Source organism: Mollisia scopiformis (assembly GCF_001500285.1).
Source record: "Mollisia scopiformis unplaced genomic scaffold LY89scaffold_10, whole genome shotgun sequence".
Taxonomy (NCBI): Eukaryota; Fungi; Ascomycota; class Leotiomycetes; order Helotiales; family Mollisiaceae; genus Mollisia; species Mollisia scopiformis.
In genome coordinates this window covers 356349-376953 of record NW_017263590.1, presented here as the reverse complement: position 1 = coordinate 376953, position 20605 = coordinate 356349, and the positions used below count along the sequence as shown (strand labels likewise).

The 20605-nt window shown below is 47.8% G+C and overlaps 8 protein-coding genes across 8 annotated transcripts; 5 read left to right on the top strand and 3 right to left on the bottom strand.

The window, feature by feature from the left end:
- Nucleotides 1–1189: 1189 nt before the first annotated feature.
- Nucleotides 1190–3731, top strand: LY89DRAFT_668190 (uncharacterized protein; the record flags this gene model as incomplete). The annotated part of the gene is made up of 4 exons (XM_018213029.1): nt 1190–1321; nt 1579–2468; nt 2524–2630; nt 2707–3731. 4 exons carry the CDS (start codon nt 1190–1192, stop codon nt 3729–3731), a joined length of 2154 nt encoding a protein of 717 aa, XP_018072346.1.
- A 1221-nt stretch (nt 3732–4952) lies between these two features.
- LY89DRAFT_34616 (uncharacterized protein) lies at nt 4953–5464 on the top strand. Its single transcript, XM_018206883.1, has one exon. It carries the CDS (start codon nt 5057–5059, stop codon nt 5390–5392), a length of 336 nt encoding a protein of 111 aa, XP_018072345.1. The 5' UTR covers nt 4953–5056; the 3' UTR covers nt 5393–5464.
- Nucleotides 5465–5859: 395 nt separating this feature from the next.
- LY89DRAFT_696449 (uncharacterized protein) lies at nt 5860–6828 on the top strand (the record flags this gene model as incomplete). The annotated part of the gene is made up of 4 exons (XM_018216838.1): nt 5860–5992; nt 6053–6090; nt 6163–6428; nt 6528–6828. 4 exons carry the CDS (start codon nt 5860–5862, stop codon nt 6826–6828), a joined length of 738 nt encoding a protein of 245 aa, XP_018072344.1.
- Nucleotides 6829–6837: 9 nt separating this feature from the next.
- On the top strand, nt 6838–7377 carry LY89DRAFT_34505 (uncharacterized protein). The gene is made up of 2 exons (XM_018206877.1): nt 6838–7055; nt 7108–7377. Exons 1-2 carry the CDS (start codon nt 6934–6936, stop codon nt 7259–7261), a joined length of 276 nt encoding a protein of 91 aa, XP_018072343.1. The 5' UTR covers nt 6838–6933; the 3' UTR covers nt 7262–7377.
- A 2831-nt stretch (nt 7378–10208) lies between these two features.
- Nucleotides 10209–12948, top strand: LY89DRAFT_717622 (uncharacterized protein; the record flags this gene model as incomplete). The annotated part of the gene is made up of 6 exons (XM_018218361.1): nt 10209–10329; nt 10644–10783; nt 10868–11103; nt 11173–11688; nt 11777–12081; nt 12139–12948. 6 exons carry the CDS (start codon nt 10209–10211, stop codon nt 12867–12869), a joined length of 2049 nt encoding a protein of 682 aa, XP_018072342.1. The 3' UTR covers nt 12870–12948.
- Nucleotides 12949–14546: 1598 nt separating this feature from the next.
- LY89DRAFT_732688 (uncharacterized protein) lies at nt 14547–15064 on the bottom strand (the record flags this gene model as incomplete). Its single annotated transcript, XM_018219718.1, has 2 exons — nt 14547–14664; nt 14730–15064. 2 exons carry the CDS (start codon nt 15062–15064, stop codon nt 14547–14549), a joined length of 453 nt encoding a protein of 150 aa, XP_018072341.1.
- Nucleotides 15065–17482: 2418 nt separating this feature from the next.
- Nucleotides 17483–18710, bottom strand: LY89DRAFT_683944 (uncharacterized protein). The gene is made up of 3 exons (XM_018214785.1): nt 18500–18710; nt 18000–18438; nt 17483–17932 (listed from the first exon to the last, which is right to left on the bottom strand). The coding sequence occupies exons 1-3, from the start codon at nt 18590–18592 to the stop codon at nt 17628–17630; spliced, it is 837 nt and encodes a 278-aa protein (XP_018072340.1). The 5' UTR covers nt 18593–18710; the 3' UTR covers nt 17483–17627.
- A 970-nt stretch (nt 18711–19680) lies between these two features.
- On the bottom strand, nt 19681–20397 carry LY89DRAFT_781098 (uncharacterized protein; the record flags this gene model as incomplete). The annotated part of the gene is made up of 2 exons (XM_018222448.1): nt 19681–20105; nt 20157–20397. 2 exons carry the CDS (start codon nt 20395–20397, stop codon nt 19681–19683), a joined length of 666 nt encoding a protein of 221 aa, XP_018072339.1.
- Nucleotides 20398–20605: the final 208 nt, after the last annotated feature.

Genomic DNA, 20605 nt, shown 5'->3' with positions numbered 1-20605 from the left:
CTTTCTCCCCAATTGGTCCTGTGTTCTTCTGGATCATCTGACTGCGTCTGGCGCAATATGCACCTTCCGGATTGAACATATCACACAATGTTTGTAAGAATCACAGACACAGAAGGGACTGTAGGCGAGTTTGAAAATGCGCCTTCAGGGCTACCTCTTGAAGAGTCACCCCTTCCGGAAAATTGTTGGACCCTTCCCAAGCGGAGCCCACATACAGATCGTGCTCGCTTCTTTTGACTCTCACACAGCGTTTGTAAATTTTCTCTTCACCAATCTCATTCGATCTCTCGGAAGATTCTCCAGCTTATGCATCAGACGAATGCTCCGCGTCCGAAAGATTGTAGATCGTCCCAACAACATCGTTACCGCTTACTCACTGCATGCTGAAAGTTCAGCGATTTTCTTTTCTTCGGATTTTGTTCCAATCGTCGTTTCGTTATCGCTACCAAGTTTATTCAATTTCTGGTATCGCTTGCTCATGTGCCATGTGGTGCTGGGTCGAAGATATGTATCTCTTAAGTGCTTGGCAAATCGGAACAGAGCAACAGTATTTTGCCCCGTGTCCTAAAAATATACCTTCCACTGGAAGCGAGACAAAAGAGCTGTAGTTCGCACAAAGCAAGTACACAGCTCACTTAGAAGCTGAAGTTTACTTTGATATCATGAGGATATGCGTCGGAAAAAGATATGGCCATACAGAACCGCGGTATCGTAATTCTGTGTAACTGCCGGCAGAGCCCCCGCAGGCACCCCTTGCAGGAAACCGGGCCGGCCAGGGCAGCATCATTCCAGAGTGGATTGTTTTCCCATTTTCTGTTCCCATCAAGTCTTGTCGTTTGGATAAAGGGAACGGATACCGGGGCATAGCCCCTAAATCGTGGTAAGATCAAATGCAACCACGCGGGCGTATGCAGGCAGTGAGATCTTAGGGCTGCGGTATGCGAAAGTGAAGCCGTGATATCACACACACGCAGTACAGAAGTGGCACAGCAAGATAAGAAGTTTTCTAGAAGGCTACTGTAGGAGGGGAGAGAATGTGAGCTTTTCTTTAAATTATTACAAGGGGAATGGACTCAGTGGTTCGAGTCTTGGTCCCTCAAGTTTTTGGAGCTCAATCGATAATTCAACGGCGCTTTCTGCCAGCTTTCCGTTCTGTTTCATTCATTACTAGCTGCGCATTCAATTGAAGATGTCGACGAATTCGACGGTCCATATTGGTGTGTGGACTAATTGGTCTGGAGGAAGAGTTGGCGGGTCGACGATAACTCTTACCAAGGGCGCTGGGAATGTTCTCATTGCTGCGCTCGCTATTTTCATTCAAGTAAGTGCTTCTACTTGTTCTCTATTAGACCATTGTGCAATCTCCATGAGATGATGGGAATTTTTCATCTCGAAGTCGAAGACTCTGGTATTCAGGGAAATGGCGGGGTTAAAGTTTCTGCTTGCATTGACCACTTCTTTGTATTCGAACCCTCTTCTGTACTTACCTTTCAGATCTGCGTTTTGCGTTAGAACAGAAAGATATTTCCTGCGGATCTCAGATTCACCAATGGGAACCTGAACTGATATCATCTATAGCTTACTGGTGCGCGATCATGGAGCATAATAAGTTTCATAGCACACCAAATCAGAGCGAGCAGGCAAGCCAAAGACGGCCTATATCATCAGCAGCAAGCAATTCTGCGCAACAACAACTCCGATCTAAGTACCATTTGGCAATTCACTAGAATAGGATGGGCTTGGAGAAGACAGCTAAAGACTTTTCGAAAGTCGGCTATTTTGTTATTGACTGCGAATATCCATCTTATCGCCTTCTTAGCAGCTGGTCTCTTGGCTTCTCACTTCACCAAAGCCAGTAGCGAAGTTCTCTTAGCTCGAAGCTCGAGTTGTGGTCCCTGGCCCATCAATGCAACTGGAGTCAACGAAACGACCTTGCCGCACGTCATTGGCTACAGGAGCTACGCTGCAGATGCCATGCAATCAAGCAAAGAATACGTGGAAAGTTGCTTAGCCGAGTCGCAATCTTTACCCGAATGCGATATCTACAAGAACCCGCAAATACCATGGACCGAAACGCGGACTGACTGTCCTTTTGCGGATGGATTCTGTCTTGGCTCTGCCAATACTTCGTTGACTATGACAACTGGTCTTATTGATTCTCGCAACGACAATGGTATCAATGGCCCAAACAAAGACCGAGTCCAGTGGAGGAGGACAGCAACTTGCATACCCATCAACACGGAAGGGTACGTTGAGATTGGGTTCAGTAACCGTACCAACATCAATGGTCTTGATGGCGCTGCCACTCTTCCGTTCAACTACACAGCGCTTTATTACGGAGTTGGCAACACTCCTGCGATCTACCTTGGGTTTGCAGACCCTAGGTTGACGAATGCGACGTATATTTACACAAATTTTCGTGATATTGCAGGAGATTACAACGAGAATCAAGCAGGTTATGATATTAGGTGAGTGCTACTATTCTATTGTTTGTATGTGTGTCTCGTGAGTAACATTGGAAAGTACCCAAGAGGCAGATGGTGGGATGGGTTGGCAAGCAATTCCCGAACTTTCTATCATGAACAGCTCGACACTATTGGTATTTGCGTCATTTTACGGTGCATACATCAGTTAGTCACGTTCTTTAAAACCTTTCATCCCTCTTTCAATGCCCTTTATAACAATATACTAACTATTCTCTCATAGACCGCAGCGAAGACCTCTGGCTCTCAGCACAATTCAGGAATATAACCACAGTCGAGGTAACCTCAGGACAAGCTTCCACCACCATACAACAATACCAGCTCGACAACCCTATCTCACCCCTAGGTTGCACGGAACAAATCCAGTTCTGCAATCCAGCCGCTGGACCCAACCACTGTACACCCTATCTCTCTGCAGGTCAAATGACTTTTGCTCAACCCGATATCTTTGTACAGCTCTTCAAGAACAACACGCGCCAGATCGCAACTGCAAACAGTATCTTCACCGCAGCTTCGAACTCCAGGATCGCTGCCGTGGTCGGAGAGCTTGAAAAGCCGTTGCTGGCTGAAAGTATGATGTCGGGCATGACTTCTTTGCCTCTGAGCGCCGATCAGTGGATCAGCGAAGTGAGAAACTGGTTCAATATCGGTCTCGCAAATACTCAACGTCGAATCGTCGACTATGCTACTGGTCCGGCACCACAATACACGCAATTCGTGCCTCAAAATCAAGCATATAAGGATTCGGCGTTAGCGTGGCTATGTGATAGTCAAGTAATTCAGCGAAATGACTTCACGAACTTCAGAACCTGGGTTGTTGGTCTTGTTTTCGGCTTCGGTGCCATTATCATTGGTCTTAGTCTTTGTCTTGAGACTATCACGGGGAGATTACGCGCTAGACGCCATAGAGGAGAGTGGAGGCAACGTGCTTGGTGGTCTGAAGAGACGTTACAGATGCAAAGGAGGGTGTATCAGGCGATTGGTATCTCGGGCTGGGATATTGGTGAAGATGGCATGGTGCCGACTACTTTTGGAGAGAAAAAGTGGATGTCGATTTCTGCTTGGGAGGAGAATGTCCCTACGTATCCAGAGGAGAAGAGACGCGGGGCTGCTACTGGAGATGCGCCTTCGATTAGGGGAGTGGGTAAGGGTGATGTTGTGACGAAATTAGTGTCTGTAACCCCTACAAGTCCTATCGCAAGCGACAGCGGCAGTAGTATTAGGAGGACCAGATCTAATTCTGTTTAGAATTTTCTGCGTAATGTAAGTACCAATCTCCCATCCACCATTTTTCAACTACTAACCTCCGAAATCAGAAACGATTAAATTTGGATGTACGAAATGTATGATATCATGACAGCGGCTCTGCTTTGACCATCTTCAAACTGGACGATTTTTATTGATGGGCCAGTGCACGCGGGACAGGGCGAAAAGACCTCAACCTTCTTGTTATAAAGATATACTTCAACGAAGACTCTCACTTACCTATTGCCGGTCTTCTTTCACAATCTCCCAGCTATTCCTAAACCCCTCACTCAAACATAAACAGCTTGTCCTCGGCACAGCAACACCATTGTCCGGCTTACTCTGCCATTCATCAACGAAACTAAACACAAAGTCATCTTCGGCAGCCGAGAACGCAGTTCCACAATTGGCATCACTGCTTTGTACTAACACCCTATCCTCATCAAAAACTAGAGAGAATACCTAGCACCGCCACTCCCGTCCTCAAACCACGAACAAATATCATGCGTGAAACAATCTCGACTACCGTTCCCCCTCTTATCATCTCCCTTAACTCTGCACTAAGAACGCAACTCCATCGCAGCCAGTGCTGCAGCGGCCGATGCAACTGTAACTGAAAATTACGGCATGATCCACTATGTTCCAAGAGCGAAACGTACTCGCCGCAGGTAGCCGGGTTGAAGTTGAAACTATGACCTATACGAGCAGTACATGTACTGTCAATTCTACACTGTTGCTCTTGGAAGTTGTTGTTGATGCGACGATGGAGAGACACGTGACGCTCGCTAGATATAGGGGTTGAGGAGGAAGCACAGGAGGCAAGCAGCGTTATCTTTTGTATCATCAATGAAGCGAGATTGCAAAGCTAAGAAAGGGAAAGATGGGCAAGAAAGTAAACTTCGTGCCAAAGAAATGGACCCTGTTCAGAACTTCTTGTCCAGCGACAGGATCGAGTTGGTAACGATTTGAGGAAGCAAGTGAAATGGTCTATGAAGCTATTCACTCGCATTCTGAGCGGTATCTCGGTTTCGATCTTCGAGTGTGTTTGAAAAACCAGGAGAAATGGAGAAATGGAAACCTGGGTAGCTAAGATGCGTAACATTACAAAGAAGGAACGCGGCCTCGAAGCAATGCCTATCAGTAAATTGTGTTTTTCTCTCTTCGTAAAACATCTTCCAGTTAGATTACGACGCCTCTGTGTGGCATCCAATTATTGTTAAAGTCATGGAATGTCCTGGATTGTTGATCATATAAACTGAAAGACTACTTGAAATCAAACCCTCGCTATTCGAAAGTCTTCACTAAATGACCCAAATACCTCTGGTAATATGTTCAGGGTCAACGCATTCAAGGCCTGTAGACTTAGTGTCGGTTGGACTGGTGCCACCGTAGTCATCGTATTCTCGATGTCTTCTCGCTCGTGCTACCTGCTGATCAATGTCTTGACGGCAATGAAAAGTACATTTGGTAAGTATGTCCATTGCCGCCTTCTGGAAGGAAACACTGGAATGAAAATTCCACAAGCTGCGGTGATTGCTTTAATTTTTCGCTTTCTAGAAAAACTGGTTAATACAAGACTTGCTGTCATATCTAGAAGATGGGCTATGGTGACACTTGTCCGAGAAGAAGCTCCGTATCAGGTCCCGAACTCAGTGACACGATGAACTTTGTCACATCTACTGCACAATACCCAAAGCATACACTCTTAGTTCTCGTCTTGCGCTTGCATTGGGAAGGAGGCTATCCTGATCCCTCTTCGACAGAAGAAGACGAGGAAGAAGTCCCTTCAAACAACAGTACACTATATTTTAGGCGTGCTCATACTTACACTCCCACCTTCTCACCAGCACATCTCAGACCACCCACCATCCTCCCGCTCCCAACTCTAAGCCCTACAACCCCCGTAAACTCAGCCGCAACCCACTAAACGCGGCGCGGGTGAGCCCCTGAAACCTCAGCCATCAGACGACCGAGTATTACCCGCTGTCGTTCGTTCGTCCGTTCATTCAGCTCTCAACACCACCAGCACCATGAGGCTCTGACCCTCGACCATCCTCCTCTCCATCACCAGTCGCTCACTACCCATCGCCGTATCGTCTCGTCTCGACGATCAGGTCAAGAATCAAGAGAGATGATTCACCGAAACGTCCGCGGCGGCGTCCCGTCGCCGTACCCACGATTCCTGTTCCACGGACTGAGGACCGCGCAATTACTCGCCAGCATAGTCGTCAGCGGGATCATGGCGTATTTTATATATTATTTGCGTACGCTCCCTTTCCTCTCATTCCAGATGGAATCAAATACTGACAAGAAGGATGTTATAGGAATGGAACACTTCGCAATCCCCTGGACGTTCATCGTTGTACGCCATCCCCCCTCCCCTTCATTTCCTTCTATCATCAAGAACAACAGAAGTTAACAAAGCGAACGACAGTTAATAGCTGTATCCCTCGCCACGATCCTGGCGCTGCTCATCACGATTATCTTCTACAACTTCACCTACCTATCCCCCGGCTTCAACCTCCTGCTCAATGGCAGCATATCCCTCTTCTGGGCGCTGGGCCTCGCGCTGCTGAGTTGGAGCGTGAGTACGAGCCATGTGCTGGCGAAGGCGTGTACGGGGAGCGTGTGGGGAGGTGAGGCGGAGGCGGGCGTTTGTAGGGACTATAAGGCGCTTTGGGGGATGGCTCTTGTTGGGACGTGAGTTCCCCTTTCTTTGTGTACAGTATACAGGCGGAAGAAGCGTGGTGGATGCAAGGAAGCAAAGAACTCAAGCTAACAAGATGGGTCGAAAAACAGAGTATCGACCTTCGCAGCCCTAACCCTCGATATTGCGACCCAGCGCAAGGTCACCAGACGCGGTGTCTACAAGCTGCCCGAAGACGACAAAGATGCGCAGAAGCTGAGCGAGTTGAAAAGTATGAGGGTGAGGACGCAGGGGTATGAGGCGCCGAGGGAGCAGGGCGGAGATGGGGTTTGGAGGGATGAGCATTTGCATGGGGAGGAGTATCATAGTAGGTATGGAGCTGAAGAGGAGGTTTCGCACGGCTTGAGGGGGGATGTTGTTGGTGGGTATAGTGGTGTGGGGTTTAGGGATTAGGGGTGGAGGTTGGATTGGGATTAGGAGCGAGATGGGTGTGGTTGATGAGGAAAGGTGGTGAGAGACATGCTTTGGCTAAGAGTGGAGTGGAGAGCATGAGAGAGCATGAGAGAGCATGAGAGCAAGAGGGAGAGGATCAGGCAGATGATACGAAAGAAGTGTACGCGATATTGCTGGATTTCATACCTTGTATTGGAGTTCGGAGTAGACTTGTATCCTGGACATGGGTAATCTGAATTGGACAATTCCATTGCCTTTCTTTCGACTAAAAGCTCATAGTTATATACCAATGTCATCATTTCCTATGGCAGGTTGTGTCGCGAGCTACTCAGCCGGCATGATGGAAATTGGTTGCGAGAAAGTACTCCTAAGGAAGAAAGTGTTTTCTGATTCTTCCCGCGGCAATACGATCAATATTCATCCTCTTAAGTAAGAATAGGAACAAGGTTCCAACATAAGCCGCACTAGCCGTCATCACGACCTTGAAGGAACGAAGAATAAGCACAACGTTCTCGAACAAGAACCGAAGAAGGATCTCACTCAACGTCAGGCTAACCTTCTCCCGCCTCAGAATCTGATATCCTGGAACCTATCAAAATACCCTACTTACAAGAAACCACCATTCTCAACCCTATGCACCCCCTCACCTTTCCGGAAGGTGGCCATCACGCATAAACAACTTCTGTATGAAAATTCAACAGCATTCCAACCGATTGGCGATACGCGGGAACTGGTGATGGGGTAAATAGAAGCTCGACAAGATAAGGCACAGCAAAGAAAGCAAAGCAAAAGCAAGAAAGCGGCAAAGACAAATAGAAAGGATGGAGACGAGGCCACATGGTTTCGAACAAACAAACGAGCAAACAACCTTCTAGAAGGATGTAAGGAGGAGGCGCGAAAGTAAGGCTGGCATGGCCATGTGGTGAGGCGAAGGATGAGAGAGAGGAGTGAGAATTTAGGGTTGGGGTTGGTGAGATTCGAGAAGCGTGGTGGTCATTAGGTATGTATGTATGCAGTGAGACGGCGCGCGGCCACATGGTTATTCGATCGAGCGAGCTTCGAGAAGGTGTCATGGAAGGACGTTGTTGTGCGGCGCAGAAACAAAACAAAACGAGAGATAGACGAATGGCCGTCGAGATGTCGTGTTGAGATGGAGTACAGTATATGTGGTGTGGAGCAATATAATCTGGTTGCGAGGATGGGATGGGAATGACCTCACTCACGATGTAACTCAAGATTCCCCAGTACCGACCGATACGCGGAACCTTGAATGATCTATATTCAGCTCTCCCTCCCTAGGTAGGGAATAAACCTCTCAAGGGATCTCGGTAAAGGAACGGAAGACAGTAAGGATGAACACTTCCATCCCTCCTCCCGTCGAACCCTGATTCCCTTCTCCGTCCATGAATGAGAAATGTGATATCTGCAAGGCCGTCTAGACATTGGCAACATGCATGCATGCACGATCCTACAGTATTAACACCCAGGATTATCTTTCCCTGCAAAATAAGTACAGAACAGAAGTAAATACCAAGGCGGAACTATCCGCCCAAGAAATAATGAATTAATTGAACAAGAGAAAACTGGGACAGATAGACCCCACAACCTGGACACGCCCTTCCTTGGGAAACGGACATAACGCCCTATCCGCTTGTACCGCGATCAATGCGCTCACGTGGCACAATTAGATACAGTAGAGAGGGGAGGGAGTCGTCATCCTCTCCTTGCATGGGACAGTAGCAGAAAGCAGAATTGAAGAGCTGGGATCTTGCAGGAGATAAAACAGTCTGCAAAGCGGATAGCTTGAAGCGCGGTAGATAGTTTTAGGCAGAACTTGTTTCCAGACTTGGTGTATCTGATAGCGAGAATAGAGGGAATTCTGGGCGAGGAGGGGAAAAGAGGCTTTGTTGATCTTAAGGATGTAAAGTCCCGGGCAAGTCTGAGAAATAATCGACTCGTAAGAGGCTTCAGCCATCGCTTGAAGATCTGTAGATACTGTAGATAATGCTTGCGCCTCCATTCCATCAGTTGTTTGCCGATCAACTTTTCCTTAACCTCCATTACATTCCCACAAATCAGACGTCCCTGTCGCTTTCTCCAACCCCCCCTTGCTTGCGCGAACCCGAGAGCACATTCTTGGATCCATCGATCCCTGGAGGAATTGAGTTTCTTTCGAAGGATTTCCCGCAGGGAAGTGGAATGGTACGATGAAAGCTTGGCCGCAGCTTGGCATTTTTCCGCCTTCAGAAGATTGGAATCTGTATATCGGGACGAGCCGAGGTCGATTATACTGTATTTATCCAAACATGATGGGAATCGAGTCGCATCATGTCGTGATCTCGCTCTTGATATCCAATGAGAAGCACTCTATTGTGCATTGTTAGTGTTGAACAGCATGTCTCGTTGCTGGTGAAAGAACGAACGGAACGAACGAACGACTTGAGCGCGATCAGATTAGACTGAACGGTACTGCAAATTGCCGGGAATAGTTTATCGGTACATCGACTCGCAATTTCCCATATCTGGTATCGACACTACCTCTGATTGGACCAAAATACGACGTTGTACGTGAAAACCCACCTGGGATGGCTTTTTTTTGGACTCTCCACTTGGATTTCCTCAAGCGCTGTTTGTTTTAATCTGGGAGCGCTTTCCAAGTCTTGAAACGGTTGCGCTGCAATCCGTGGTCGGGTGCAGCAATGATCGTCGGCACTTGGGACGTTGGTTGGAGGCTGGCCTGCAGCTCATGAGGGGACTTGTCCAATAACCCTTACCCGCCATGACCTTTTGCTTGCAAATTTACTGTACAGCTCTTCCTTTCAGTCTGTGATGCATGGCTCCACGGTCGATCTGTGTTACAGTGTTAATTTGTCTCAATTATTATCTTAACCCCCATTTTGCTCTTCCTCATATGCTCTCTTCCTCCAGGGGCACTGCGGGCCGAAATGGCACGAAGCTCGCCCTCCACCGTAACAGAAAAGAGCAGTAAATATTGCTCCAATAAGCAAGCTCGATATTCTTGGGTCAAACCTTATTCAGCCCTGTGTGCATTTGCCGCGCCACATAAAGATGGGGCACACTTGGCTTTCGGCACTGTCCATTGGATGCGATGCACCTGAGGGGTCAAGTAGGCGCTAAAGGACGAATGAAATGACGGTAAATTTGCCTCCTTTTATTGCTCGTCTCTGGCCCCTTTTGGTATTTTGGTACGTCGTCGATTACATAAAGCGGCAGATTCCCGCTCTCTTGGCTACTCATTCGCTATCTCGCTTGAAGCTACCCTCGTGTGGCGTGAGCTCCAGTTTCTCAAGTGTGTCTCTCCTGAGTCGTGAACGGGCGATGAGAGAGAACGGGACTTCACCTCAACTCCCGGCGGAAGCATGCATTCAGAGTTCTCTGGTGCTCCCGCCGCCGAACCAGTTCAGCCAAGTGAGGTGAGAGCAAGTGCAACCGCAGATCTGATCACGGACGGGTCATGCCCCATCTCCATGGCCTTGGATTGTGTGTGCGGTGTGACTGCCGCTGTTTTGGGCGACCAGGAATAAACTTGGGGTCCAAAATGCACAAGGGACCACCGCACAAGCGTCCGGGATGGTGTGAGGCCAGTGGAACCGGACTGCTAGAGAGTTGAACGGGGAGACGCTCGAGGTACGAGCTGTCCATCCTTATTGGACTGAGATGGGCCCATCTGCTGGATAATCTTCACCTCCCAGGTGTCCAGCGCGGTAAGCCAGTGTACAAATCGGAAAATTGGGCAGCACGGGGCATGCGATGAATCCGGCGGGCCACCCTGGTATGTGCTAAATTACATGCAGCAAAATCAAGAAGGTGGACGCTGCAACCTTCACTTCATCCATCCAAGTCCCACGTCCCACCTGCTGGCATACTGTACTGTACTGCTGTGACCGCCGGTGGCCTGCAAACACACCGGTTCAAGCCTCGTACCCCCGCCCATGTACATCCATATCGGACTGTACATATCATATATGCAGCTATCGATGGATACCCGTGTCTCTCGTTAGATTCCTATATTTGATAGCGTGTGGTCTACCCGGTCCTACCTGGGACAGATAGTACCTCGTACCTCCGGAAATCGCCAAGCATACTCTGCCGTGTCTGTGGCGGGAGCACTATTATCAAGAACCACGAACCCGCGAATCTGAAGACTTCCAGCTCCTCCACCAAATCAACCACAATGCCGACCACGAAGCCCAAGAACGGTCAACGGTATCGGATATGTGGTACGCCCTCACGACTGGGGTGTTTGACGTGCAAGTGAGTTGCTGTCGCTCTGACTTTTCTCCTACAATAGCAGGACTTTCATGGACTGATATGTGAGTGTAGGATCCGGAGAGTCAAATGCGGGGAAGAGAAACCATTTTGCAAACGATGTACCTCGACGGGAAGAAAATGTGATGGCTACGGACCACCCAAACCAGCACACAACAGCGCGGTTGCGCAACGGACACCTTCGCTACCAAAATGCAATCCGACGACGACGTGCGGCGAGAATCCGTTGGAGCAAAGACTTCTCTATTTCTTCGCCACGGCTACAGCGCCCAGTTTAACGGGGACGTTCTCGTCGGAATTTTGGGAGAATAAAGTTGTGCAAATGAGCATGGTTGAGCCGACCATCCAACATGCGGTTATTGCAATCGCTGCAATACATCAAGACTTTGTCAATAGGCACCACAGCCGGGGCGCCAATTACGATTCGAGCTTGCAAACTTTTGCCTTTCGACAGTATACGAAAGCGATCAGTAACCTTCACAATCTAATGTCGACTCGAGCGCATCAAATGGATTTGACTTTGATTTCATGTATTTTATTTATTACTATCGATTGTCTCTTAGGCAATCAGTAAGTCTTCCCCCAACGTTCTCCTTTGACAGTTCTCGAGCCTATTGAAATGGAAATATTCAATTCCTATAGCTGACCAAAATACCAGTGCCTCCGCCATCATCCATCTCAAAGCCGGCTTACGGATATTACAAAACATCAAATCCCAACGAGAACAGAAAGGCCTCTGTGACGCAGAATGGGAACGAAATTACTCCCCTCCATTAATCGCCCTCGGTGTCCAGGCCGCCACATTCGTGAACCCCCACCTTCAAAAAGAGCGCACAGAACTCTGGACTTTCTTAACGACCGCTGGTCTACACTCAAAACCGATGGTTTTCACCTCCTTAGACACGGCACGCTATGCTCTCGACACCATCGTCGCCGAGATCATGACGGATCGAACATCAACTAGTAAGTAATCTACACATATGTATATATTACTTCAAAATGAGATACTAACAACCCCAGACTCAATCCTCGCCCACACAACCCCCGATCCCTCGGGCGTCGCCGCCCACAAACACCTCGCAGCCCTACACTCCTGGTCCCAAGCCCTCTCCCACTTCATCACCTCCTTCATCTCCTTGGACCCCTCGGCCTCGAAACCGCGCCAGGGCGCCACGCTCCTAAAAGTCCACTCCCTCGTCGTCTCCATCGTGATCGGGCGCCCCGAAGACGCAGACGAGAAATTCGAGGACATATTAGCCCTCTGCGAATACCTAATCACGACAGGAGGCTGCTTCACCAGCACGCTGACGAACTTGAATTTCGCCGCTGACCAGGGCGTCATCGCGCCGCTGTTCTTCACGGCGTTAAGGGCCCCGGATCCAAGTGCCAAAGCTCGCGCGCTGGCATTGCTGGCGAGAGCACCGGGCAGGGAAGGTATGTGGGATACGGAGGACGCGATACGGGTCGCGGAGGGAGCGCAGAAGAGTGATTCTCTCCATGTCCCGATTACGGCGGTGCCGATGGCGCCCGTGACGGACGATGTGGTGATCTGGTTAGATGTCGCGGCGCGGTTGAAGGCGAAGGTGACATGGCCGTTTGGGGAGCGGCAGCCGGTGGAAGCGGGGCCGGTGCCGTTTCAGGGCGGGATGGGGATGGCGATGAGTCCTGGGGAGCAGGCAGAGGCGCCGGATTATATGCCCAAGTATGCGTGGTTGTTGAGGAGGAGGAGGGGGAGCGATGTTACGAGTTAGGAGTTCGTTGGGGTTGTATAACACGATACCATGTTTTGGAGGAGTTTGTGGAGCGATGCATTTTTTAAGTGGGGAGGGGGTATGTTCTTTGTATCTATCTATTTACATTATGTTACAGACAGACGATTCTGAATGATCAAACAAACTATTACATTTTGCTTCTTCCCACCTTCCCACCCGTCCAAAAAAAACACCTCCACCTCAACTACCGAATAAACAAACAAACAAACAAACCCCTCCACAAATCCAAATCTAACTTTAAAACTCGATCCAATCAGTACCTTAATCTGAGTGGGCCATGCAACAGCGCGATACCACGCCAAGACTCAAGTTTACCGCGGTTATCTTCGGCTCTTAAATCTTCACTTCACCGAGCTAAGCTACCTAAGCCATTCCCGAAGTCGCGCTTGGGGGTTTTCTTTCTTCTCTGGTTGTTGAAACTTGAGTTTGAGATTGAGTTTGCGTGGCTGACGTTTATTTTTTTGCTCTCAAGACATAAATCAAGTCGTCGAAATAAGGTATATGTACTGTACGTACAACAGAAATCAGGCTGATGTTGGCTTTTTCGATTAGGTCGGGGGGAAAGCTTGTAGCGAGGAGGCGAACGTTTTTTTTTTTTGAGAGTTGTTCGTTTGTTCCTTTTTTTTCCTGCTGTGAATGGCCAGTGGTGTTTTGTTCGGGTATTATTAGATGTTCAATTTTAGTCTATGCTACGATTTCTCCTCCTTGCTGGTGATGGATGTGGTTTCGAAGCTACCAACTAGTTCGCTTCACTTTCACAGTGATTTTGCGGTTGGTTGGTTGTTGGTTTAAGCATTTCTCCCGTCGATTGACCGACCGACTTGTGCTTTCGAGGGGGTGGACATGAGGGCGGTGGCGATGAATCGATGCTTGATACTCGTCGGAAATGTAGGTAGTGAGTAAGTGCATCTTCGGCAGCAAGTGGAATATGAGTTTCGAGCGCTTCGAGTTTCGTCGATGTCTTTCGTCCGAAGCGGAAGAGGGGTTGGGGTTCTGAATACCCCTTTGACGCACTGGAGTCTTGATTCTAGAATATATTCAATGTCACTCGCCTCCAGCAACCATGTCAGCGATTTACGAGGACGTTCAACAGCAGGAGAAGATTTTCTCGGGATGTTGATGATTGCAAGCACGTGGTTTTGGTACTCTGGACGCGGGATTTGCGCTATTCGCGCTATTCGCGCAATTTGCGCGGGAGGCGGAGTAAGCGCTTTAATTGAGGGGAAGGAAAAGATTAATGTGTATATGTAGTGATTCCACTTGCGTCAAGTGCAGCTTAATAGACTTTTTCTTGAAAGGAGTGAGGTCGCTCATCCATTGTAAGGGAGCGATACAACACCGTTGCTGCAGACCGTCTCGCATTGGGTAGTACCGAAGGAATTGTTTTTACATTCATCTGACAATTCAAACATGCCCTATCAAGCATGAAAATATTGTTTCAGGCGGTCAAAATAGTCTTTGAATTTTTTTATCCCCAAGTATTTCAAGAATGACTTTACTTCAACTTTCTATCAATGGTCGATATCAATTCCTTTCCAAACATGTATCACAATTTTCCTTCTCATTGAAGGAAATTCCTTCGAAAGTTTACCTGATCCTGGATCATCTAAGCCTACAGTATTCGGTCAACTAGGCAGTTCAAGCACATGGGCTAAGCTAACTCACATCAAGAGCATAGTAAATGCTATTACACTGATTCTTATTTCCATCAGTAAACATAGTATGCTTATCATCTTTAAAGATATTAAAGTTATGGAACCCATTACTCCCAGTCCTACATCACCACCGATTCTCGTCAGCAACACCTCTCATCCCATCAAACCAGAAAAATCTACATACCCAACCTGCGCGAAGTTCGGCTGAGACTGAGCATTGCTCTCAATATTCCACGTAAGCGTGGTCCCAGTATCAAATTTGCAATTCTGCTGCGAGCCTTCCCAGGTAAACGTTCCTCCGTTCGGATGATCGCAGCCGTTCCCCGCGCCGGGGTCGTGGTTGCAATCACCGTCGTTGGGACAGTATACAACAACGGAGTAAACGTTGTTGCCGCAGTTGACGAGATGGATGCCTTCGGTGGCGCGTTTGGCGAGGTTGGTGGTGAGTTCTGAGGAGATGGGGTTCGCGATGGCGGTTGTGAGGAGGGCGAAGAGCCCGGTGAGTGTGGTGAACTTCATTGTGTGTACTTTTCGGGAGAAGAGTTGTCCTTTTTGATTTTGGTTGTGCAAGTGCTTCTGATATTTGATGCTGGATATAGGAAGAGAGAGGTGACGATGATATTTATACTTCGTTTTCGAACTCACTCACTTGCACCTCCTCGTTCAGCAATGCACTACAGCTTACATCCATCTGTCGGGCAAGCCGAACATATTCACCAGACACCATTTTGAGATCATTTTAGCTCAGTATCTCACACATTGCCTCTGTCCAGAGGCCGAGAAGGCGGCTAATGCAATATAGAGGCGCTGCTTTCACTATATGAAGCTGACTCTGGCCTACAAACGAGACCATTAGCAAGACAAATAACCCTTATTCATCGTTGCACAACATAAAGTTGTTTATCTATATTGTTTTTGAGGCTGCTTATTCTCAAGAAAATATTTTATATGACCTCAGCTTTTCAATATAAAAACATATTAGGCTCAACTCACTAGTCTTGGCGGGTGCGCATAATAGTACTTTATGGTAGGGAAGTACCTATTCTTGTCGCGTAGCGGAACTCAAACCGGCGGCTAATACTAGTTTTCATCCCAACTTCGACGATGACTACAGAATTCGTCGTATAGATAATATGTATATATTGCATCACATGACTGATACTTCAGCAGCGGCCGACAGCAATGTCTGTTCAAGGAGAATAATTTCTTTTTAATAATTATATTTCTCACTTTTCATTTGGACTCATGGTCGTAAGGCTGACGGTCTTTTGATTGTTCAAGGGGTCGAGTTGTGTTGGAGGAAAGTCCAAGCGAGGTCGGGATATTTGATAGTGACGAGGATAATGCTGTCTCATGACTTGTTTGCATATGTTATTTCATTCTCCCACCCAATCTGATGTACAATACGAGTGCCCACCGTCCGTTTTCTCTTCGTCATCAAGTCGGGTTGATCTTGCAATACCTCTCCATTGACCTCAGTCGCTAAATTTCAGGGGTTCTCGCTTACGAACATGGGGACAAAAGTCCGTGCGTTCAGGGCATCAGAATCATGAATTTTATTAATTAATTAGCTGTAGACCAGCCACATCGCTTAATTAAGTCGTGTACCCAGAAGTCCTGCTGCTCAATAAGCCCATTGATCCATTCCTGAGGAATTTTGTCCCATTCTTCTAATACTGCTACAACCATTTGAACCTCAGTTGTTGGCTGCCTTAGGCGCCTATGGAGAGCTTGTTTTATTCTCCTCCAGCACTTCTCAATAGGACTCATATCAGGGCTAACTGCAGGATGGGGGAATAGAGTAATACCCATAGAAGTACGCCAAGTAGTACAAATATTGCTAGTAGTCTTGTGGCCGTGAGCAGAGTTGCCGTCTTCTATGAACTGAGGGGTCTTCCCAGGCCCCAAAACAGCCGCAAAAGCAGCTAAAAAATCCTGAATATAAGGCTTGAGTACTTGAGCAAGGTAATCAGTTTGTGTAAATGCCCCACTCTTCCCAGTTCCATGAATGTTGATCAATAGACTTTTGTATCCGTAGCCTACAGTACCAAAGAAGTGTACAGGAATAGTGCCACCTCTATGCATTTGGAATTGAATGCAGTCAGGATGACAGCGTTCCTTCTTATTCCTAATACACCTCTGCTTGCATTTCTTCCCTCCAACTTGAAATGTGACCTCATCTGAGTACAGTATCTGACTCCATTCCCAAATAGTCCAAAACATGTGTGCTATCCCCCACAGCCACCGCGCATTGGCTTGGGTCTTAGTGAGGTAGGGCTTTTGGCAGTAGATACAAGAGTAGTATCCAGCTTCTTTGCAGCGGCGTTTGAGGGTCTTGACAGAGCAAGAGAGTTGCAATTCATCGTGTATTTGGATCCAATTCAGCACTCTAGTTGCATGGTCGGTGCAAATATACTCAATAATATCTCTAACCTCCTGTTCATTGAGGGATTCTCTGGGTCTCCCTGTGCGTGTAGGGCGCGCTCTTTCAGGCACATCGTATAGTAGGATCTTCCTAACTGTGCTGTCTCCTAGGTGGTAGTAGCCCTGGAGCTGTTGCAGGCCTATTTTAGCGAATTTGAAGAGCCGGCGTATGCCCTCTTTGTGCTTGGTTCTGATCTCTGCACCTGGGAGACGTGGAGACATAGGTGGAGTGGTAAAAGGATCCATAATGGTGGAGTTGTTGATAGTTTAGTCCTAATGTGAAGAGTTTTAATTTCGAGGTTCTACAGCCTGAACGCACGGACTTTTGTCCCCATGTTCGTTAGCAGGTGACTGAGAATCGTTGAGCTGACTGCGCTGAAATGGCTCGACTTTAGCAAACCAAATCTAAGTAAAGTGGTTGTGGAGGTCAAATATTACTAGGTACAAGTCAAAACTTCAAAGAAAAGGGACGATCATCCATAGACTGAAGACAAGATCAGAAAATGTGATTGTAGACAATTTGCAGTTGATAGCGCTGCCGCTTAGAAGAAATGATTATAATTTTCAGATGCCGCCTACTAAAAGAATCAATGGCTATACTGTTTGCCCGCTACCCCAAACATACACTCATCACACCCCATCAAGATTTCTAAAATCTCTAACAGCTGAGAGTCGCAGCTCTCACGCCATCCAACCGCGAGCGAACCGTATCCTGTGCGAGTTTAGTGCCTTGCGCCTCAGCCTTGGCCTTTAAGTCTGCAGTGATCTTGGCGGCTAAGAGAGCTTCTGATCTTTTGATCTCTTCTATTGCCTTTTGAAGAGCCAGTGCGGATGCCCACTCGCCTTGGGCTTTTCGAAGTTGTTTCAGCTCATGGGGGCCCACCGCAACCAGTGTACCGTCCCCAGGAGTCAGACGGTATGTTCTGGCTTCTGCAAGACCAAAGCGGTGGTAACGGATGCTTCCTATGTGATGGATGTTAGTAGACCAGGAACAGGAAATCTTGGTCCTGGAGTGCTTTTGGGTTCTTACCAGATCGGAACAGCTTCTCCAAGAATCTCTCATGGGTGACAACAACCACTTCTTTCATCTTCTGCGCCTCTGCTAGGTTCATCTCCTTCAACGATAGCCAGCCTCGAACGAAGTCGAGATCCGTTGCCTTGGAATCTCTTTGGATCCATCGACCCATTTCATGAAGGGAACTCTCCTCGAAGAACTTGATGCCATCCACCCAGTCTTTGTTGTCCGTTTCACGACCGCTGAGTGATCGCATTAAGTCGATCTTCACACCATTATTGATAACGGAGCGAAGGCTCTTGCGTGCAGTGTCGATGCATCGTTTGTAGGGTGAGCAGAGGATATGGGTGATGCCTTCGTTGTCTCGAGAGAAGGTTCGGGCGAGATCATCACACTGACGTTCTCCGGCGTAGTCGACGCTAGCACTCATGTCGTTGCCGTTATTGAACGTGGCCTGAATAAGACGTCAGTTAGCTAAAACTCTGAATATGATATGCAGGGAAGGTTATTCATACATGAGCATGGCGAACGATGTGCACGATGATCGTGGGTGGGTAGTCGGAGCTCTTTGGCTTGGGTCCAGTGCTAGACGCGGCAGGGTAACACATGGCGGATGAGCGAGGATTCTTCGTGGTTGTCAAGGATCTATGGTGTATGCTTCAGTGGAATGTAACAGAGAGTCGGATGTTGTGATGTGTTGTGTTGGTGTGAAGGTATGAGTTGTGATGAAGGAAGGAAAGAAATGGCAGAAAGGATCAAAAGTCTTACATTATATACACGAGTAGCGGAATAGCAGGGCAGCCTGGCGGGGCTCGCGTCGTCCCTTTTGAACATGTGATTCGAGTCCTCGAAGACAAAGGAATGTCTTAGACAGAAGCGACTATCTCGCTAAAGCAGGAGAGAGAGATACTTGGCGCCGCTGGACCATCGGCCCGGTATCCTCCGGAGCTTGGATGTTGCACTTGACCTCCCGTGATGTAAAAAAATGTTTTAGACGGTAGTGGTTATCGCTTTTATCTAATTCCTTGAGAATGAGCCTGAAGCTGTTTAGCTTTCAGCTAGATATCTTTCTGAAGTTGAGTGTTACATATCATCATCTATTGAAGTTCGGTTGATTCAGCAGAAGTACTGATGGATGTCTAAGTAAAGGAGGTGGCATGCTATGTAGGCAACTAGTTCCTGAGAGAGAAAGCTTTGACATGGCTCAAGACTTGAGCCACCGAAGCGTCTTGAAAGCTGTGCCAAACTCGCACTACGCTTGGTGGATACCGCACAGCCTTCACGGTTTTCACAGCCTTCAAGGAGAACTGAATCGAGTCTAAGGAAACCTACTGGATCACATATCTAATTGATACTATGACATGAATGATGAATAACAGAAGCCTCAACGTAGCACGACTCTCCAGCCTCTAGCTAGAAATTCCCTAGCCGGCGTACTAATCATCTGCAAGTGATTCTTGACTTGTCACTTGAACTTGTTCCAGAAAGCTTTTGGTCCACCTGGAACTCTTCTTCTTTTTTTCCCTTCTTGGCAGGCTTTGCTTCCTTGGAGCTCTTGGCTCTGCCGTGCACCCTCGATGAGACTTCTTCTATCTTCCTGCTTGCTAGTAAGGCTGACAGTTGCTTGAAATTCATGGGTCTCGCTGTCTCTGGACTGGGATTGGCGAACATTCCATCTCCCTGAAAGTCCCCACAGTTAGCCTTGTGATCTCTTCTCGCACCATGAAGTGATGTTATTTGGACGTCCTACCTGAGCAGTGAGGAGAGGTCTATTATTTGCTTCCTCGGTCGAAGTGACTGGAGTTTCAGTCTCAGTGTGCATGCTCTTTCTCTTGTGTTCGCCTTTCTTTTGTCTGAACTCTTGTTTAGCCTTCTGCTGTTCTCTCTTCGCAGCTTTGGCTTTTTCTGCCTTATCTTTCTCCTGTCTAGAAATCAGCGCTCTGGCATGCATCTCTTTTACTTCCTTCTGCTGTTGGATTTCTTTTGCCCAATCGTGCTGGATCACTCGTTGTGCATCCAGTTCCCTCTCAGTACGAAGGTGGATCAGAGATCCAGAAGCAATTCCAGTCTTTACCATATAGCTGCGAAGCTTCGCATTCGGGAAATGTTGTTCTCTATAAGCTTCACTTCAATGTCAACGTAGAGCTCGATTAGCAGATTTGAGTAAGTTACCTTTCCCCAGCAATTTTGATAACTGCTGTCCATGAGTGACGACGACCACTTCGCGCACCTTGGAGGCCTCCTTTGCCGATAACCCTTTCAATGTCAAATACTGCATTACGAACTTCTCGGGTCCTGTTTGAGTGCGTCTGGAGCGAGTCTGTTCTTGTATCCAGACATCGTCGACTTCCGCATGTCTGGGTGCAGTGTCAGACCCGTATGAAGCACCTCGTTTTCCTGCCAAAGCTGGCATGACTTGGATCTTCAGCCCACTTTTCAAATGACGAGAGAAGCTTCTGCGTGCGGTGTCCAGACATCGTCCGATGGGAGAAGACAATATTTGTGTTACGTAATCAGCGTGCTTTCTGAAGCTTTCAGAAAGGTCATCGCATTGCATTTAGCCTTGAAAACTGAGTGGATCAGGGCTGGAGTCGCCTGGCTTTCTTGACTACATAATAAGA

Excerpts from the sequence above, each read along its gene's own strand:
- LY89DRAFT_34616 (XM_018206883.1), top strand. The coding sequence starts at position 5,057 with ATGTTCAGGGTCAACGCATTCAAGGCCTGTAGACTTAGTGTCGGTTGG.
- LY89DRAFT_683944 (XM_018214785.1), bottom strand. The coding sequence starts at position 18,592 with ATGTGTTACCCTGCCGCGTCTAGCACTGGACCCAAGCCAAAGAGCTCC. Across the intron at positions 18,439-18,499 it reads ACATCGTTCGCCATGCTCAT|GCCACGTTCAATAACGGCAA; the intron begins GTATGAATAACC and ends CGTCTTATTCAG. Across the intron at positions 17,933-17,999 it reads GGAGAAGCTGTTCCGATCTG|GAAGCATCCGTTACCACCGC; the intron begins GTAAGAACCCAA and ends TCCATCACATAG.
- LY89DRAFT_34505 (XM_018206877.1), top strand. The coding sequence starts at position 6,934 with ATGAGAGAGCATGAGAGCAAGAGGGAGAGGATCAGGCAGATGATACGA. Across the intron at positions 7,056-7,107 it reads GACTTGTATCCTGGACATGG|TTATATACCAATGTCATCAT; the intron begins GTAATCTGAATT and ends AAAAGCTCATAG.